Source organism: Saccopteryx bilineata, chromosome 2 (assembly GCF_036850765.1).
Source record: "Saccopteryx bilineata isolate mSacBil1 chromosome 2, mSacBil1_pri_phased_curated, whole genome shotgun sequence".
Taxonomy (NCBI): Eukaryota; Metazoa; Chordata; class Mammalia; order Chiroptera; family Emballonuridae; genus Saccopteryx; species Saccopteryx bilineata.
In genome coordinates this window covers 353,679,251-353,700,162 of record NC_089491.1, presented here as the reverse complement: position 1 = coordinate 353,700,162, position 20,912 = coordinate 353,679,251, and the positions used below count along the sequence as shown (strand labels likewise).

The 20,912-nt window shown below is 40.6% G+C and overlaps 1 protein-coding gene across 1 annotated transcript in view; it reads left to right on the top strand.

Annotated features, from left to right (window-relative positions):
- The window catches only part of ACACA (acetyl-CoA carboxylase alpha), a 273,603-nt gene that overhangs the window by 100,418 nt on the left and 152,273 nt on the right, over positions 1 to 20,912 (top strand). Inside the window, exons 18-25 of the mRNA XM_066262811.1 lie at positions 254 to 399; positions 1,551 to 1,701; positions 3,671 to 3,805; positions 4,150 to 4,296; positions 4,616 to 4,804; positions 6,249 to 6,349; positions 7,069 to 7,157; positions 14,053 to 14,177. Coding sequence (XP_066118908.1) covers positions 254 to 399; positions 1,551 to 1,701; positions 3,671 to 3,805; positions 4,150 to 4,296; positions 4,616 to 4,804; positions 6,249 to 6,349; positions 7,069 to 7,157; positions 14,053 to 14,177 — 1,083 coding nt within the window. The remainder of the gene's footprint in view (positions 1 to 253; positions 400 to 1,550; positions 1,702 to 3,670; positions 3,806 to 4,149; positions 4,297 to 4,615; positions 4,805 to 6,248; positions 6,350 to 7,068; positions 7,158 to 14,052; positions 14,178 to 20,912) is intronic.

The window sequence follows — 20,912 nt, the reverse complement described above, 5'->3', positions numbered from 1 at the left end:
GTTCCTCAACTTCACATATAGAGCCTAGAGATAAAGGAGACAAAACAGCCAGACCAGGGAAGCATCTAAGGTCACCCTTTTGCTTGTAGCAGGGCTGAGCCATGGCCCCAGCCATTATGCTCTGAGCACTAATACCGTGGATTTCCTTTCTCTCTGACAGATATTTTTTACCTATATCTTTGAGATACTGAATTTTATCTGGGACTCCACCTGGAAGGGATACTGACTTGTCCCTCTGGTTTTCATTTCCTAGGTGACTCGACAGTCCCCTAACTCCTATGTGGTGATCATGAATGGTTCATGTGTGGAAGTAGATGTACACCGGCTGAGTGACGGAGGACTGCTCCTGTCCTATGATGGCAGCAGTTACACCACATACATGAAGGAAGAAGTGGATAGGTGAGTGGCTGTTTGAGGTCCATCTGTTGGTCATTATATCATCCTTTCCTCCCAGTAGTCACTAACTCTTTAAATTAAAAAAAAAATAGTACATGCACTTAATAAAATTTTCAAGAGTACAACAAGTGTTTACAATGAAAAACATTGTCTCTCTGTCACTCCAATGTGAGTAGACATGAAAACTAAGTTCTCCTCTTTATACATAACCACTATTTACAGTTTCTTATATATTGGAATTATGTGTGCATCTACAAGTTATATATATGTACATACTGTGTTTTTCTTTTAAATGCATTCATAAATAAAGTGAATCTTTTTTTTAAAAATAATTTTATTTTTTTAATGGGGCGACATCAATAAATCAGGATACATATATTCAAAGATAATAAGTCCAGGTTATCTTGTCGTTCACTCATGTTGCATACCCATCACCCAAAGTCAGATTGTCCTCTGTCACCTTCTATCTAGTTTTCTTTGTGCCCCTCCCCCTTCCCCCTTTCCCTCTCCCTCTCCCCCCTCCCCCCGTAACCACCACACTCTTATCAATGTCTCATAGTTTCACTTTTATGTCCCACTTACATATGGAATAATGCAGTTCCTGGTTTTTTCTGATTTACTTATTTCACTTCGTATATTGTTACATAAGAAATGATGACATCAGACCATTTACAGCAAAATGGTGGGATCTTGATAATAAAGTGAATCTTTAGATGGTATTTAGCACCTTATTTTTTCCTTAACATATATTGTAGATTCTTCAACACAAATCAGTATTGTTGTAATGGTTAAATGAATTGAAATATATAAAGTGCTTAGAACTTTGCCTGGGGCATAGTAAGGGTTAAAGAAATGTTAGTTAGCTATTACATCATCATCATCTTGCAGGGATTTTTAAAATAGAAGTGCCTGCATTTAATGGTTGTATAATATTCCATTATACGAATGTATGGTAACTGAATTAATCTGACCCTTATTGAGGAAATTTTGGTTATTTGGTATTATAAGGAAAGATGAGATGAATGTCCTGTGTGCATGTGTTTGTATAGAATAAAGTTTTTTTCTTTTTTTTTTTTAAGATTGACACTATTCTACCATTCTCTGTTACAACCTGAGGTGCTTTATTGGCTTACCGACTCCCACTTGTCTCCTAGATACCGCATCACGATTGGCAATAAAACCTGTGTGTTTGAGAAGGAGAATGACCCTTCAGTGTTGCGCTCACCTTCTGCTGGGAAGTTAATCCAGTACATTGTGGAGGATGGAGGCCATGTGTTTTCTGGCCAGTGCTATGCTGAGATTGAGGTCATGGTGGTGATTGATTGGGCTTTTGGGTCATGGGAGGGAAGGTAGAGCAGGATTGGCTGGGATGCACCAGGACTGAAGAGTAACCAAAAGTAAATAGAAAATAGACAGGAAAGAGCATCAGTTAGTGTAATTGGGGTTAGGAACGTTAAGATTTTAACTACAAATACAAAGCTCATAGTTTTTCTTTGACAGATGAGGAATCTCTAGCTCTAAAAATAGGTACTAGGCAATAGCACTTATTGAGTGTTAATTATTGTGCTAAGTGCTGATTATACAGGAAAAATATGCTAGGTGGGGGGGGGAGGGCTTAGCACAGACAAGTAATGAAATATGAATTCAGATAGAGCCAAGCACAATGGGCCATGTAACCCAGAGCAATGTGTGGCTGGTGGATGTGGTGGCTAGCAAGGAGAGACTTTCTGAGAGAGGGGAGTTGATCTTTCTTAGTTTTGAAAGGTAGATAATAATGGACCAAGTGACAAAGTACAGGGAAGAATGTTTAGAGGTGAAGGAATATCCATGTACAAAGACACAAAAGCAAGACTGGTATATTTAGGGAACTGCAAGCACATATTAGTATTGCTTGAGAATGACTAAGGTTTAATGGGAAATGAGCAGCAGAGATGCTAAATAAGTAAACAGAATTTGAGATCATGAAGGACCTTGTAAAACATTGAGAGGTTTAGATTATCAAGGAAGGATTTTACATAGAAAAGTAATATGACAAGACTTGGGCTCTGGAATGATTGCTTCTAGTGTCCTTGTTGGAGTTGTGGTCGGTATGAAAATCTGTTGGGAGGTGTTTGAGTATTCTAGGCCAGAAATGATGAGGGCCTAAACCAAGCAGCTGACAAGAGAAGATTTTCAAGAGAGGTTTAGAACAGGGGTCCCCAAACTTTTTACACAGGGGGCCAGTTCACTGTCCCTTAGACCATTGGAGGGCTGGACTATAAAATAATCTATGAACAAATCCCTATGCACACTGCACATATCTTATTTTAAAGTAAAAAAACAAAACGGGAACAAATACAATATTTAAAATAAGGAACAAGTAAATTTGAATCAACAAACTGACCAGTATTTCAATGGGAACTATGCTCCTCTCACTGACCACCAATGAAAGAGGTGCCCCTTGGGAAAGTGCGGAGGGGGCCGGATAAATGGCCTCAGGCGGCCGCATGCGGCCTGCGGGCCGTAGTTTGGGGACCCCTGGTTTAGAAGATGTGTTTGGCTGGGCTTTAGAACTGGTAGATAAGAGAGAAAGAAGAGTAAAGAATGACTATTAAGTTTTAACCTGAATATGCCGGTATGAAGAGATTAATTGTTCATCACTTCTAAGTACAAAACAAGTAAAAACACAAACTATGGCAAAATGGACTTAAATATTAAAAACAGGAAATGTTAGTAGCTATCATTAATCCTGAAAGCTAGGTCCTGAGAAATTTTCTAATTGCCTTCCTTGATAGTCTTTTGGAGATTTTGATAGATTCCCATTTTTCTGGATTTAATAAGGTATAATCCAATTTAGATGTTGAGGAAAAACTGACCTCTTTATTTATTTTTTTCAGGGACAGAGATTGAAAGTTAGAGAGAGGGATAGATAGGGACAGACAGACAGGAATGGAGACAGACGAGAAGCATCAATCATTAGTTTTTCCTTGCGACACCTTAGTTGTTCATTGATTGCCTTCTCATATGTGCCTTGATTGCAAGCCTTCAGCAGACCAAGTAACTCCTTGCTCGAGCCAGAGACCTTGGGTCCAAGCTGGTGAGCTTTTTGCTCAAGCCAGATGAGCCCGCGCTCAAGCTGGCAACCTCGGGGTTTCAAACCTGGGTCCTCAGCATCCCAATCCGATGCTCTATCCACTGCGCCACTGCCTGGTCAGGCGAAAACTGACCTCTTTAAATCACCCATCTATGTAAAGAGTTAGGTAAAATTCTACTTTTATTTTTTTTCTTATTATAGGTGATGAAGATGGTAATGACCTTAACAGCCACAGAGTCTGGCTGTATTCATTATGTCAAGCGGCCTGGAGCAGCTCTTGACCCTGGCTGTGTAATAGCCAAAATGCAGTTGGATAATCCCAGCAAGGTCCAGCAGGTAAGTAGGAAGTTATTTTTAATATTGCTTTCCAAGGGCTAATTACATGATAGGGGTAATTTGGAGGGTCAGATGATTTCAGTGCTTCGTTTGCCAGTTTTTCTTAAGCTTTTCCCCCCAATCTTACAGATTTATGCCTATGGTGCTATGAAACTAGAGTTTGCAGGCATTGCTATGATAATAAGATTATGATTTTTTTTTTAATGATGCTTTTCCCATTGACTTCTTTCCTTATAGCTCTGAAGGGATGTCTTGATATTTCAGTGATGAGTCTAAGTCGCAATGGTGTTTTGTGTTTTGCATAGATGATAGTAGATGACTTGATTTCTCATTGGGGTTGACAGGCTGAGCTTCACACCGGTAGTCTGCCACAGATCCAGAGCACAGCACTCAGAGGCGAGAAGCTCCATCGAGTGTTCCACTATGTCCTGGATAATCTGGTCAACGTGATGAATGGATACTGCCTTCCAGATCCTTTCTTCAGCAGCAGGGTATGAATCACCTCTCTTGGGGAAGGGATATACAAATAAGGTGAGGTACCTGTTCTCCAAGATTGTTTAAAAGTCGCAGAAGGATTTGTTTTAGATGGACTTCTTTCCCCTTTAATTGTGGGATTTGAAGTCTTTAAATTCTTGTTTCTGATCTGTCATTGATTTCACATTGAATCAGGCATTAAACCAGAGAATAAGAGCAGTATTAGATGATTTTATTGCAATTTCAGAGTATTATATGATAGTGAATTCAGATATACCACTTTATTTATTGTGTTAATTGTGTCTAGATCCTATTTTATTATTTCCTCCTTCTTAGGTAAAAGACTGGGTAGAGCGGTTGATGAAGACCCTCAGAGATCCCTCCTTACCTCTGCTAGAATTGCAAGATATCATGACTAGTGTCTCTGGCCGCATCCCTCCCAATGTGGAGAAGTCTATCAAGAAAGAAATGGCTCAGTATGCTAGCAACATCACATCAGTCCTCTGTCAGTTTCCCAGCCAGCAGGTATATATAAAGTAACACTATCATCTTCTAATGGCTATCAATTCTGGAGTTCATATTGTGGGATTCTGTCCTGTTTGGCTCCTCTTTACTGCTATGCAGTGCGCGGAAGTGAAGACCTGAGTGGGGCGATGGAGGATTAAAGAAAACACAAAGACATAGAGATTGGGCCAGGTGGGACATTGTGCTCTGATGGAAGCACAGTGACCCCGAGCCTGGAAAACCTGTTTTATTATACATGCTTAAACAAGAGGGTATTGTGCTGGGGGGTGGAGGTGATAACTGTGTAACGCTCTATCCTACAAGCATATCAGGACATCCTGAGCCTGTGGCTGCCCTGCTTTTGGCATCAATACCATGAACAGCCTTCAAGTTGTTTTAGTGACCTCGCCCTGCCAGGTCACTCAAGGCCAACCAGGGCCCTTCCTCTGCCCTCAGCTGCATGTAGGCTGGACGCATTCAGATTCAGTGGCTGTCTACACTTTGCTATCTGGATGTTGTGCTGTTATAGTTTTAAGCATTGTGCCCCTCAAAAAACTGCCTCAGAATACAAGCCCAGCAAGTAAAGTACTATATGTGACATGTAAAGTATCTGCAGTTATACGAAAAGCATATTAGTCATGTACTCCATTAAGATTTGGTTCTGGGACTAGATGAGAGATATTTTTATGAATTTAAAGTAGAAGGATATTGACAGTTTTATTATCAAAGGCTTATTTTTCCACCTCAGTAGAATGCTTATCCTTTGCCTATAAAGCAAATTTACATGTAGGGAATAAAGCTAGGCAAATGGGGACTTGACATTTGTCATACCTTACTTGTCATAGCCTCTGGTAGTTTTTGTGATGCACTCATTAGCTCATCTGGGAAAGGGTGAAAAGAAATAAAAGCTGCTTGTTTATTTAACACAAGCTACTAAACTGTGCCCAGTAACTCTCAGCTGTTTCCAACATACAACTTTTTTTTTTCTTTTCCGAGTGAGAGGAGGGGAGCTAGAGAAACAGTCTCCTACATGTGCCCTGACAGGGATCCACCAGGCAGCCCCCATCTGGGGCCATGCTTGCAACTGAGCAGGTTTTAGCACCTGAGGCAGAGGCTCCACGAAGCCATCCTCAGTGCCTGGGGCCGATGCACTGGAACCAGTGGAGCCATGGCTGCGGGAAGGGGAGAGATAGAGAAAGAGAGAGAGAAAGGGGAGAGGAAGGGATGGAGAAGCAGATAGTCGCTTCTCTTGTGTGCCCTGACTAGGAATCGAAACTGGGACATTTACACACCAGGCTGATGCTCTACTACTGAGCCAACCGGCCAGGGCCTATTTCCAACATATGAAAGATAGAAACTATCATGTTATAATTAAGAAGATTCCTAGTGGTGATGTTGTATAGGTTAATGCTTTGGGTCCCTCTGTTGGATTGTGCTTTATTTTTTTCTCTTTCTTATGCTTTAGATTGCCAACATCCTAGATAGCCATGCAGCTACACTGAACCGAAAATCTGAACGGGAAGTCTTCTTCATGAATACTCAAAGCATTGTCCAACTTGTACAGAGGTAGTTACATGTAACTCCAGATACTCAGCCCTGTCCATCCTCACACCTTCCTTTCTTCTAAATAATCACAAAGAGATTTACTTCAGGTTTGACTTAGATAAGTTAGAAAGCACTTACATCTTAGAAAACATCTTATATGTTTTTAATATCTTAGAATTGTGAGCTATCCCGTACACTCAATATTTGTGATGACTTCTTTGTATTCTACATCGTTTTGTCAATTATTAAGGCACAGAAATTTTGTTTTCTTTTCCCTTGAAACTTTAATGCAACACCTAATTTTTATTCTGGCACAGGGCCCAATGTAACATTTCTTCTTAGCTTATGGAACCAACTCTTGGACTAAAGGAAAATACTCAGAAGTTTTTCAGATATCTCTTAGCCATTTCATAGGTGTGGTAATCATTTCTACTTAGCAGTGGGAACCAAACTAGAGTATTGTTAGGTAGGGCTAGCAAGTGGTTTTTGGTTTTGTTTTATTCATCTTTTTTCTTTTTCTTTACAAAAGAAATCTTGTCTATAGTCAGATTTCTTTTAGGCTTGGGATGTGAATTAATCTAGTTAGTTTTAGGCTGGCCCCTGTTCTGCCATATATTCAGGGGAAGACAGTTCAGTGGAAAATCTAGAAAGTAAATCTGGCTCTAGGTTTATTAGTAGTTTCTTCTTTAATAGTGTTAGCCTGTCAGGTTTTTCAGCAGAGGCTCTTTATATTTGCCTAGGTACCGAAGTGGCATCCGAGGCCACATGAAGGCAGTGGTGATGGATCTGCTGCGACAGTACTTGCGAGTAGAGACACAGTTCCAGAATGGTAAGTGTCTTCCCTGAGGCCAGCTCATCCTGTCACTAACATCTGCCATTAACTCATCCTTCTCTCACCACTCCCTTAAAAATGAAACCTATATACCCTACTACTGTCAGAAAAAGAACAGCCTGACCAGGCGGTGACGTAGTGAATAGAGTGTTGGACTGGGATGCAGAAGACCCAGGTTCGAGACCCCGAGGTCGCCAGCTTGAGCGCGGGCTCATCTGGTTTGAGCAAAAGCTTACAAGCTTGGACCCAAGATCTCTGGCTCGAGCAAGGGGTTACTCGGTCTGCTGAAGGCCCACGGTCAAGGCACATATGAGAAAGCAATCGATGAACAACTAAGGTGTCGCAATGTAAAACTGATGATTGATGCTTCTCATCTCTCTGTTCCTGTCTGTCTGTCCCTATCTATCCCTCTCTCTGACTCTCGCTCTGTCCCTGTAAAAAAAGAAAAAGAACAAAAAAACACAGTGAATCCATGTGCTTCTTGGAAGGGGCTGAGATAATTTCTGTAGTAGAGATTAGCATTCCCTGTTGATGTCTTCTTGACCGACCATGTATAGAGGCTGAAACTGAGAAACCCTATCTGAAAACTTTGCCTTTCAGCAGCTAATCCATGGATTGGACCATAGGCATCTGAAAGAGCCTCAGATTTTCCACTACTTTTCAGTGTATCATTTAGGTGGAATGTATCCCTGGCTTCCTCTGAAGATCTTCACTAAATGATGTATAAAGTCTCTAAATGTAAACACTCTGGCTAAGATTTTAATGCTACATGCTGCTGATAGTACTTCATGCCACAAGATGGCAGTGAAACACCATATAATTTGAAATATTACCTAACATTTCCCTTAATCTTTTTGGCTCCCTTTTGCATCCTTTAAAGAATGGCTCTGCTGCTCATAACCAGCAAAAATCCTCAAGTAAATATTAGTACACTGAATCTTTCAATGTATAAAATAATACATTACAACCAAATTGGCTTTATCCCACTAATGTAAACTTGATAATATTTTAAAAACTAGTTAATGTAATTTATTATATAATAACTTTAAAAGAGGAAAAAATATGGTCATTTCCAGATATGGAAAAGAAAGTATTTAACAAAATTTAATATCTAATCGTGAACTCTTAGCAAATGAAGAATACAATGGAACTTCTTTAATCATCTAAAGGTTTCCCATCAGAAATCTATAGGATACATAATGATAAAATGTAAAAAGCATTCTCTTTAAGATTAGGAATAATACAAGAATACCTATTATCCCTACTTCTATGTAGCATCATACTGGATGTCCTAGCCAGTGTTATAAGACAAGAAAAAGAATTAAAGGTATGAGAACTGGAAAGAGGTAATGAAATATATTTGCTACTATTCGGTATGGTATGTTACCTATCTGGAAAGCCTCAAGGAATCCACATATTTATTATTAGTATTATTTGAAGATTAGCAAGGTTGTTACATATAAAAGTCAACATACAAAATTCAAATGTAATCTGGCCTGTGATGGTGAAGTAGGTAAAGTGTCAACCTGGAATGCTGAGGTTACCCGTTTGAAACTCTAAGGTTGCTGGTTCTGAGCACAGACTCATCAGCATAGGTGGTTGGCTTGAGTGAGGGATCATCTACATGACCCCAAAGCTCGTCAGCTTGAGCCCAAAGGTTGCTGGCATGAAAAACCCGAAGTAGCTGGCTTGAGCAAGGGGACACTGGCATGGCTCTGGTTTAGGTACATACAAGAAGCAGTCAATGCACAGCTAAAATGATTTTAACAAGAAGTTGATGCTTCTTACTTTCTCTTCCTGTCTTCTCTCTCTCACTTTCTCTGTCTCAAAAGAAAAAAAAAAATTCAAATGTATTTTTTTTATAGAACATTTGTTTAGAAAAAGAAGTTAGGCCCTGGCTGGTGTCTCAGTGGATAGACCATTGGCCTGGTGTATGGATATCCTGAGTTTGATTCCTGGTCAGGGCACATAGGAAAAGCAATCATTTGCTTCTCCTCCCTTCCCTCTCTTCCATTTCTTCCCCTTCCTCTCCTGCAGCCAGTGGCTTAATTGGTTTGAGCATGGCCCCAGGCACTGAGGATAGTTTGGTTGGTCTGAATGCATTACCCTTAGGTGCTAAAAATAGCTCAGTAATCAAGCATTGGCCCCAGATGGGGTTACTGGGTAGATCCTGGTCTGGGCACATGTAGGAGTCTTCCTCACTATTTCTTCTCTTCTCACCTAGAAAAAAAAAAGAAAAATAATGCCGTTTACAATAGTGACCCAAAATATTAACTACTAAGGAATAAATCTAATAAATGTACAACCGTCTTCTGGAGAAAATTATTACTAGTTAACAATAATAAAGAAAATATAGATAAATAATTATTGTCTTAAATTAGAATATACATTTGAAAAATACTAATTCTCCCTGAATTCATTTGTAGATTTATTAACACTGTAATAAAAATATTACTAGGATATTTCAATAACATTTGTCATGCTGATTCTAATACTTTCATGAAAGAAAAGTCTGGCAATAACCAAGTGTCTGAAAAATACAAGATGGAGAGTTTTGTCTAGACAAATATCAAGACTGAATATAAAGCAATATTGATGAAGAGATGATAATATTAGTATAGGGACAGATTAATAGACCAATAGAACATAATAGCTCAGAAATATATCCACACATCTATAAAAACTTACTTTATAACAGAGCAAGCATTCATGTGCAAAACCAAAAGAAGAAATTGGATTCCTACCTTATACCATATATACACAAAAGATGATTCCAGATGACTTAAACATGTACTAAAGAGGCAAAACTATTAAATTTTTAGAGGAATATCCTATGACCTCAGGGTGGCTTTCCATACAAGACACAGCAGATACAGACTATAAAGGCAAAGGTTGCCTGACTAGGTGGTGGCACAGTGGATAGAGCATTGGACTGGGACTCAGAGGACCCCCAAGGTCGCCTGCTTGAGCATGGGCTCACCAGCTTTAGCGCGGGATCACTGGGTTGAGTGTGGGATCATAGACATGACCCCATGATCACTGGCTTGAGCCCAAGGTCATTAGCTTGAGCAAAGGGTCACTCACTCTGCTGTAATCCCCCACTCCGTCAAGGCACATATGAGAAAGCAATCAATGAACAACTAAGGAGACAAAGGAGCCACAACGAAGAATTGATGCTTCTCATCTCTCTCTCGTCTGTCTGTTCTTGTCTGTCCCTCTCTCTGTCTCTCTCTCTGTTTTTGTCACACAAAAAGGCAAAGGTTAATTAATTTGATCCCATCTAAGAACTTTTATTCATGAAAAAATGCCATAAAAAGACTAAAAAGACAAGCACAATGTGGGAGAAGATATTTACAAAACTTATACCTAATAAAAGATCAGTGTCTAGAATCTATAGAGAACTGCTATGAATCAATAAATAAAAGACAATTTAATAGCAAAAAGATTGAAAAGATATAAGGAGATAATTCACAAAAGGGGAAACAAACTTCTAAAAAGATGCTTAATCTGATTATTAATTCGAGAAATGTGAGCCAAAACTACAATGAGGTTGGCAAGAATTAAAAAGCCACATCATCCTCTTTCACTGTTTCTGTAAGTGGAGATGCAAATTTCCCAAGTGCAAACCTCTTTAGAACTTTTATATACTCTTCAACCTTGGAATTTAACTCCTAGGTCAGGGGTCCCCAAACTACGGCCCGTGGGCCGCATGTGGCCCACTGAGGCCATTTATCCAGCCCCCGCCGCACTTCCAATGACCACCAATGAAAGAGGAAGGGGCACCTCTTTCATTGGTGGTCAGTGAGAGGAGCATAATTCCCATTGAAATACTGGTCAGTTTATTGATTTAATTTTTTTTATTTTATTAATTTTGAGAGAGGAGAGAGAGAAAAAAAGGGGAGGGAGGAGCAGGAAGCATCAACTCCATATGTACCTTGACCAGGAAAGCCCAGGGTTTTGAACCGGCGACCTCAGCATTTCCAGGTCTACGCTTTATCCACTGCGCCACCACAGGTCAGGCCAGTTTATTGATTTAAATTTACTTGTTCTTTATTTTAAATATTGTACTTGTTCCCATTTTGGGTTTTTTTACTTTTAAAATAAGATATGTGCAGTGTGCATAGGGATTTGTTCATAGTTTTTTTTATAGTCCAGCCCTCCAACGGTCTGAGGGACAGTAAACTGGCCCCTGTGTAAAAAGTTTGGGGACCCCTGTCCTAGGTAATACGCTCTAGAGAAATTCTTACATATGTTTATGAGGGGACATATATAGGACTGTTTGTGGCAGCATTGTTCATAATAGTAAGGAAGACAGAAAACAATTTAAATATACACAAGTAGAATAGATAATTAAATTCTAGTACAGTGTATTTCTACAATGGATTGCTATGAAGCAATGAAAATGGACGAACCGCCTGACCCGTGCTGGCGCAGTGGATAAAGCGTCGACCTGGAAATGCTGAGGTCGCCGGTTTGAAACCTGCACTTGTCTGGTCAAGGCACATATGGGAGTTGATGCTTCCTGCTCCTCCCTCCTTTCTCACTCACTCTCTCTCTCTCTCTCCTCTCTAAAATGAATAAATAAATTTAAAAAATTAAAAAAAAAAAGAAAATGGACGAACCAAGGTACACATGTGAACAAAAGGATGAATCTCAAAAATGTAATGCAAAGGGAAAGAAACAAGTTACAGAAGGATTCATACACAATAATTCCATTGTTGTCAAGTTGAAAACAGGAAAAATGAAACTGTATATACATTTGTGATAAATGTAAAGGAAAACCAAATAATGATTAACATAAAATTCAGCTTAGTAGTTATTTCTGAGGAGGAGCATACAGGATCCTTCAAAGGTGCTACAAAATGTGCTACTTCTGATAGATGGCAGTTACACGGATGTTTATTTTATGTATTCTCTATGTACATCTTACAACAAAAAGTTTTTTAAAAGTACCATTGCTTTCTTACTGCTTAGTGATTCTGCTGCCTCTCCCCTGGTAAATATTCTTTTTATTTACCCTGCTCCTAGTAATTCCTGTTACCAAGATACATTTCTGTTGTCTCTTCAAAGCTATGTCTTTGGTTGGGAGAAATATGAATTTATATAGGACATCCAATTTTAAACAGCTTCCATTTTGTTCTAAATGGATCTTTTATGAAACTGATAGCTCTTTAGATATTGTCCACTGTTTTTTAAATATATTTAGTTTTATTTTGAAAAAAAAATGCTTATCTCAATCTTTGATATTTAAAACAGATAAAAGCAGAGCTGCCCTGGTTGAGTGTACTCCATATTCTAGGAATCCATGATAATGCAGTTTCAATACCACTGTTTTAATTTGTAACTTAACATGGAATCTGAGCTGAGGTGATAATCATTTAATATTTTTGTGATTTCATAAAATTCTGACCCTTGAGACTACTCAAACACTAATTCTCCTTTACCTCGAAATTTAATTTAATTCTGTTTCCTAAAGAAGTGGCTATTACATCCCATGGTAGAAATCAGTACAGTACATCTGAAGCTTATGTTTCTGTTGCAAAACATAGCTTTCTTGGGCAGAACTAACCTGCCCTCGTGGCCTTACGAAAGGCCAGTGAAAACATAACTGCTCTCCCTGCAGACCTTTGGATCTTAATGCAAGGTTCTCCTTGATCTGTGCCTTAGTTTGGATTTGGAGTATCTAGGAATTTCTAAGCTGTTTCATGGACAGCTTAGAGGGAAAACGTTGATTTCAGAGGTATCAACCATCCTTCTTGTGGATGGTTGATAAGTTTGTGTGGTTTTATTTTTAGCTAAAACTGTTCCTTCCAGTTAGGGTGCAACATTTTTAGTGAGTTAACGTGGAACCAGAATCGTAAGTTGAAGTAGGCTTTAAAGATCATTGGGTTTAATGATACTGACATTTCTTTTTAGGCAGCAGAAACCTCTCTTCTAAGGAAATCAATCCAGGAAGTTAAATGAGAGAGTTTGGAATAAGGGTGGGGTTGGAATTATCCCCAACCCCTTATTCTCTCCATACGCCCTCCTCCACCTTTCAGTTATTTTTTAATGAAAATGAGGCTCAGAGAGGTAAAGTGATTTGCCCAGTAACAAATAGTAAATTAGCAACAGAGCTAGGCTTTGAGTCCAGGTTTTACACCAGATTGCCTAGTTCCTAGTCCAGTATTCCTTTTACTAAACCACACTGCTAATGCTGTCCAAATTGCTCCAAGAGAATTTTTTTTAAAGATTTATTTATTTATTTTTAGAGAGAGGAGAGAGAAAGGTGGGGGAGAGGAGTGGAAAGCAACTCATAGTTGCTTCTCACATGCGACTTGACCAGGCGAGTCCAGGGCCTTGAACCAGGGACCTCAGCATTCCAGGTCCGTGCTTTATCCATGGCACCACCACAGATCAGGCTCTAAGAAAATTCTCCCAGCTTCTCAGTGAATTAAAAAACAAATAGCGACCCTGGCCGGTTGGCTCAGTGGTAGAGCGTCGGCCTGGCGTGCAGGATTCCCAGGTTAAATTCCCGGCCAGGGCACACAGGAGAAGTGCCCATCTGCTTCTCCACCCCTCCCCCTCTCCTTCCTCTCTGTCTCTCTCTTCCTCTCCTACAGCCAAGGCTCCATTGGAGCAAAGTTGGCCCGGGCGCTGAGGATGGCTCTGTGGCCTCTGCCTCAGGTGCTAGAATGGCTCTGGTTGCGGCAGAGCAACACCCTAGATGGGCAGAGCATCGCCCCCTGGTGGGCATGCCGGGTGGATCCCAGTCGGGTGCATGCGGGAGTCTGTCTGACTGCCTCCCTGTTTCCAACTTCAGAAAAATAAAACAAACAAACAAAAAAACCAAATAGCATGCAAACAGGAACATTCAGACATGGGTGAGGACCAGTTCTTTTGCTGCTTGCAGGTCACTATGACAAATGTGTGTTCGCCCTTCGAGAAGAGAATAAAAGTGACATGAACACTGTGCTGAACTATATCTTCTCTCACGCTCAAGTCACCAAGAAGAATCTTCTAGTCACAATGCTTATTGTGAGTACAATTTTTCAGAGCCTGTGAAGATAATTAATGATATGAAAATGTATTTCTCCTTCTGATGGCTGTGGTCAGAAGAATAGCTCCTGTCTTTTGTAATTGTGGGATGAGTGGGGCTTGGGTCACGCATTAAACAGTTTCTCACATCTGCCTTTGTCCTTGACCTTAAGGAGCCTGCTTCATTCATGATGTTCTGGCCGTTATGCATATAATCATGCACAGGAACTCAAATCTCTTGATTCTGTGTAGGGATACCCTGTGCTTCTTCCTTCCTGTTGTCTCTCATGACTGTAGCTTTAAAATTTATTCTTATCCAATTGGTGTACTTTTTTGTTATAACTCTTGTTTGTTCCATGAATAATAGCAACGGCTCTCATGTCCAAAACAACATTCAACCATTAGAGACCCAGTATTGCCCCACCCCACCAAAGAAAGAGACTTTCATTTATTCTACATCTTCTTGTAATAGGAGAGTTAGTAGAGAGTGGGAATGAGAGGTGAGACAAATAGATGGTAATAGGACTAATGTACATTTGATTTTTATGGACTTAAGGACTTTTTATTTTTTTAAAGATATTGTTTATTGATTTTAGAACGAGGAGAGAGAGAGAGAGAGAGAGAGAGAGAGAGAGAGAAGGGGCAAGGAGCACGAAGCATCAACTCAGTTACTTTTCGTATGTGCTTTGACCCAGCAAGCCCAGGGCTTCAAACTGGTGACCACAGTGTTCCAGGTCAACACTTTATCTACTGTGTCACTATAGTTCAGGCTGGACTTAAGGATTTTAAAAAATTATTTGTAAGTCCTCTCTCTTAGATTTTTCTGGTTGAGTTAATCCTAGGAATCAGAGGACAATAGGATTATTCTTAGAGTCCCCCACCTCAGAAACAGTTGCCTTGCTACTGTATGTGTGTCTTCTTTGGGACTGTTTGTATGTCTTTGGGGGGGATTAGAGTACCTTTGGCTTCTGGAGTTTTCCTTTCTTGTCCCTTTGTATAATTGGCGTTTTTGGTACTTTTAACTTCATCAGTACTTCCTGGAGGGAAAAAACTATACATCTTCACCACTCTTGTTTATTTCATAGTTCCAAATGAAGGGAAACTATCTACCTCAGCTCTCTGGTTAACAACAGGCCCCTCATAGACTTATCTGCCTAGCTAGTTAACTTGTGAAGATACAACATTTTTTAGAATACCCACTTTTAAAAGAGAGTTCATTACCTTTGCTGCCCTAGAATGGCTAGATGGTGGCGAAACGAGAAGATGCATTTGGAAGGAAAAAATATATCAGCACTATGTAATATTTCAGTTTCTCCAAGTGACAGGTTTTGACAAAGAAGTGATATTATCTATGGCAACTTGACTGATATTTTTTTCTCAATCAAAAAAGGGAAGAAATCTTCAAGTAGTTAGATTTAAAAAAAAATTTTAATTCAAAGATTGCTAATTCTCATTTGGATAAAGTCACGACTTTCTGGCAGAAAAGGATAATGATGAGGGAGTGGCAGAATCTGTTGGTTTGACCCTAAAACGAGGTGGAATTTGCCTTTTTAGGAAGCTAATTATGGTGAGTTTTCATTTTATTATGATTACCTTTTTAAGGACTTAACAGTTTTCTGCACTAAAAATAGACCCAGAATCCTTGGAGCAGCAGAAGAGTAATGATCGTCCAAGACTGTTGCTGGGTTTCTTAAATTCTAATTTGTAAGATATAGGGGCTCGGCTCGCTCCTTTTGCGGAGTGATTGTAAGTAACGCTTGCCTTAAGAATCTCATTATTGGAACACGGAGCCATATTTCCTCTGAGAATTCTGGAGTAGCTTTGAGCCGGGGCTGTTCATTTCTCAAGTAATCACGCTGGTGTGATGGAGAGAGAAAATGGCAGCTGTTCGGAGCTCAGGCCTTCAATTTTCTTCAGAGTCCAGTCACTCAAGTGTGTAATTACACAGGGGTACTGCAGAGGCGTTGGGCCCTGTCAGAGAACTGGTTTGAGGCTTTGCTTTCTGCTTTTGCCAGTCAGGACAGGCAGAAGCCAATGGGACTCTGACTTGCTGCTGTTCTTTTTCTCCCCACCTTGTCATCCGATTACTTCTTACCTGCATGGATAGTGCCCAAACTTTCTTTCCAGCAGGCTGAGCTCTGTGAAGAAAAGAGCTGTTAGTGTTTGGGTTTGCATGAATAGGACTGGGAGGAGAGAAACAGAAGAATGAGGAGGTGGGAGTAGTGAGGGAGGAGGAGGAGGAGGAGGAGGAAGAAGGTTAAAGATTTGAACCAGAAAGATGGATTTGTTCTTTTCTTTGTTTTGGCATTTCACAGTTTTCTTTAAAAACAACAACAACTTGGTAAACATAGTAGGATCTGTAGGCTTTCGTATCATTAAATTTCTTTTGAAATATCAGCTGCTTCTACTTTATTTTAGAGATTTAGAAATCAAGAACTTAATTGATGTGATTGAGCTGAGGGCCTAGTGGTGACTAGAGGAGCAGGGCAAAAGTAGGTTTACAGTTGTTCATATGGAAAATAATACAATAATTAATAATACAAGAATAGACTCTTCACATACTCATAACTTGTAAGCCTACTTTTGCCCCACCTGTATATTAATCTTTTCAAGCATATTAGACTTTGGCTTCCATTATTACCTCCAAGCCAAGATGAAAGCCCCGTGTGAGCTTCTTTCTGATCTGATGTGAATGAACACCAGACACAGGCTTCTTCTAACATCAGACACAGGCTTCTCTTTCCTTCCCCCCACCCCATGTCTGCATTTCTGGTGGTACCTGGCAAAGGCCATTTTCATTGTCTGGATTACTCTTCTGTAGGTCTTACTGTCTTTTACGGGTACCACCTGGCTGTGGTAGCCCTTGCAGCCCCTCATTTGTATTCTCAGCTGGTACCACTTTCTTTGCTCACCTTGGCCTCCTGATTGATGGTTATGTGCCCAGCATTCCACTCTCTGCTTTCTAGAGGCAGGAGTGTAGTTGGTGTGCTGTGCTGAGCTAGATGATGATTTCTGGGGCTTTTGAACCCAGAGTGAGGGATGAAGAAAATCCGGGCTTCCTTGAAACCAGTGTTGTAGAACATGGGCTGCTCCAAGGAAACCTCCGTCCCTTCCAAGTATTAACACGCTTGCCTCGTGGTTACTTGCCACAAGGACTCAGAAGAAAATTTCTTCTAATCTTTCATCCGGTAAGGATAGCACAATATCAAGTATCTGTCAAGTTTTCTCCGTTTTGAGGAATATTATGCCACAGTCGAAAACAAAGTCTCAAAGACTAACAGTTTATTTTTTTGGAAGCTCTTATTTCTTAAATTTTCTAGGAAAAAGCTTAGAACGTTGTTTATGCTTAAAGATATTTAGAAGACTCTATAGCCAAATTAAGCAATTTAATAACAATAAAAAGTACCAACAACCTCATAGCTGTCTAGATAGTCAAGTACATATCCTATAGTCGCCTTGACATGAGTAGTCATCCCCTCAACACTTATGTCTTATTTTGGTATGGTCCACATGAGCATGATATAAACCATGCTACCTTGTAAGTAATGCCATGCCTATGAACCTCTGCTTTGGTCTAGACAGGGTTCATTTAAAATACTGATCAGCACCTTTTCTTCCTCCTCTTAACATGACTGCAAATAATTTTGTCCAATGTATGGTAAAGAAGAATGCTTTTTTCTCAGTTAGCCCAGTTTACTGAATAAGTGTGATATTAATTTCTCGTTAAACTTGTCTTGTTAATCCTTGGAATGTCAGAAAGTCCAATTGTGACTGGAAGAAGCTACCAGCTCATTGCTGGTGTTGGGATTAGTGTCTCACCCAGTTGAACATAGTTAATGTCTTGAGCTCATTACACTCGAGGTAACGTTCTTTTCATTTTGAATTTCCTTCAAATCGTAGGATGCTAAGATCAAGTTGGACTATCTTCTCTTCTGGCAGTCAGCTCTGTAGCTCTGGCTCTGACACTTAAACATGTTTGTTTTATTCCCCATTGTTAGCCACCATCAAGGTTAAGAATAAAATAAGAAATGACTGCATGGTACCAGTCTTAGCCATTACTGAACAATAATTTTCACTTAGGCCTGCAGCTTTATGTAAGTGACCTATAATCCCAAAATTTTGGGGTAAACTTATTAAATGAACTGCTTTACAATGAGAAACATCTACTGACATAGTCACCATTTAATGTCATTATTACAAAACATTCACCTGGATTAGATGGTGATATTGGACGGTCCGTTGCTCAAAGGAAGTCTGTCTCTGGTCTAGAGGACCCTAAACTTTCTTGTGAATGTTTATATCTTGGGATGGGTGGTTCTGATAAACATAATGGTCTTCCTTCCTGGTGGGTGCTTTTTTTTTTTTTTTTTTAATTTATTGATTTTAGTAAGAGAGGAATGGAGAGAGGGAGAGAAGAACAGGAACATAGATCTGTTTCTGTATGTGCCTTGACCAGGGATTGAACCAGCAACTTCTGCTCTTCAGGGTGATGCTCCTAACTGAGCTATCTGGCGAGAGCCTAGTGGGTGTTTTTTAAAGGACCTGATACTGTGTCTAGGTCAAGGGTGAGAGCGATTACTTTACACATTATTTTTTGTTGCCAATCTTTGTCTAAGTACTAATGATGACTGGAGAAAATAATACTTGAATGGAAAATTTCCAGGTCAGGATAAACTAATGGAGACAGTCATTTATGCATACTATGTTTGCTGTTTCATATCCCAGAAAGGTCTGGTTTCTGTACTTTATCACAAGCAGCTCAGAAAGATTGTCATTTAGTGATCCTGAATGAATAATTACTTACTAGCCATATTTTCTAATCTCCAGATTAGAGAACTTTTCTTACAGATACTGGTTTTTTTTCGCCTATTCCCTTTCTCACTTTCTCTCATAGTATAAAGATGAAATCAAAAAGTGGTTTTGTGTTTTTTCAATAGGATCTGTAGTTAAGCAAGACAGTGACTTTATTTTCACTTATTTATTTTAGTTTAACCTCAAAAGTTAAACCTGGGTTTTCTTTCAAGGAAATAGGTTTGTTAGGTGGCCAGTATTCTCATTCTGTCATGAAGCTTTTGTTGTTAATGTTGAGACTTTAGTCTGGCTATTTGCAGAGTAGCATTACTCAGGGCATCTCTTAGGTTTTTAAATATTTCAGTGGGTCATACTAATGATTGAAGTACCTCAGAAAGAAATGTGTTTTCTCTGTTAGTAACAATAGTAAAGAAGGATTTATGTAGGAAAATCTTATCTTGGTTTCCCTACCCATTATTATCTATCTATTCTTTCCTTCTGTCTTTTTATGGTCTTTTCTTGGTAATTTTAGAACAGGGTGGGTTTTTTTTTTTTTTTTTTCTTGTGGGAGAGACAGAGAGAGTCAGAGAGAGGGACAGACAGGAAGGGGGAGAGATGAGAAACATCAATTCTTCACTGTGGGTCCTTAATTGTTCACTGATTTTTTTTTTTTTTTTCTGAAGCTGGAAACGGGGAGAGACAGTCAGACAGACTCCCGCATGCGCCCGACCAGGATCCACCCGGCACGCCCACCAGGGGCGACGCTCTGCCCACCAGGGGGCGATGCTCTGCCCCTCTGGGGCGTCGCTCTGCCGCAACCAGAGCCACTCTAGCGCCTGGGGCAGCGGCCAAGGAGCCATCCCCAGCGCCCGGGCCATCTTTGCTCCAGTGGAGCCTTGGCTGTGGGAGGGGAAGAGAGAGACAGAGAGGAAGGAGGGGGTGGGGGTGGAGAAGCAAATGGGCACTTCTCCTATGTGCCCTGGCCGGGAATCGAACCCCGGTCCCCCGCACGCCAGGCCGACGCTCTACCGCTGAGCCAACTGGCCAGGGCCTGATTGATTTTTCATATGTGCGTTGACCATGGCATTCCAGCAGACCGAGTGACCCCTTGCTCGAGCCAGCAACCTTGAGCTCAAGCTGGTGAGCCTTGCTCAAACCAGATGAGCTCGCGCTCAAGCTGGCAACCTCGGGGTCTCAAACCTGGGTCCTCCACATCCCAGTCCAACGCTCTATCCACTGCGCCACTGCCTGGTCATGCTAGAACAGGATGGGTTTTATTTATTATTATTATTTTTTTCATTTTTCTGAAGCTGGAAACAGGGAGAGACAGACAGACTCCCGCATGCGCCCCACCGGGATCCATCCGGCACTCCCACCAGGGGCGATGCTCTGCCCATCCTGGGCATCGCCATGTTGCGACCAGAGCCACTCTAGCGCCTGAGGCAGAGGCCACAGAGCCATCCCCAGCGCCCGGGCCATTTTTGCTCCAATGGAGCCTTGGCTGCGGGAGGGGAAGAGAGAGACAGAGAGGAAAGCGCGGCGGAGGGGTGGAGAAGCAAATGGGCGCTTCTCCTGTGTGCCCTGGCCGGAATCGAACTCGGGTCCTCCGCACGCTAGGCCGACGCTCTACTGCTGAGCCAACCGGCCAGGGCCAGAACAGGATGGGTTTTAGATACAAAAGTAGGTTTACAGTTGTATGTGAAACACAGAGTTGCCTGACCTGTGGTGGTGCAGTGGGATAAAGCATTGACCTGGAAAACTGAGGTTGCCTGTTCGAAACCCTAGGCTTGCCCGGTCAAGGCATATATGGGAGTTGATACTTCTTGCTCCTCTCTCTCTCTCCTCTCTCTGAAAATTGAATAAATAAAGTCTTTAAAAAAAGAAGAAGAAACACAGAGTTTATTCCTTTTTTTTCCCTTTTATTAAGTGAGAGGTGGGAGGCAG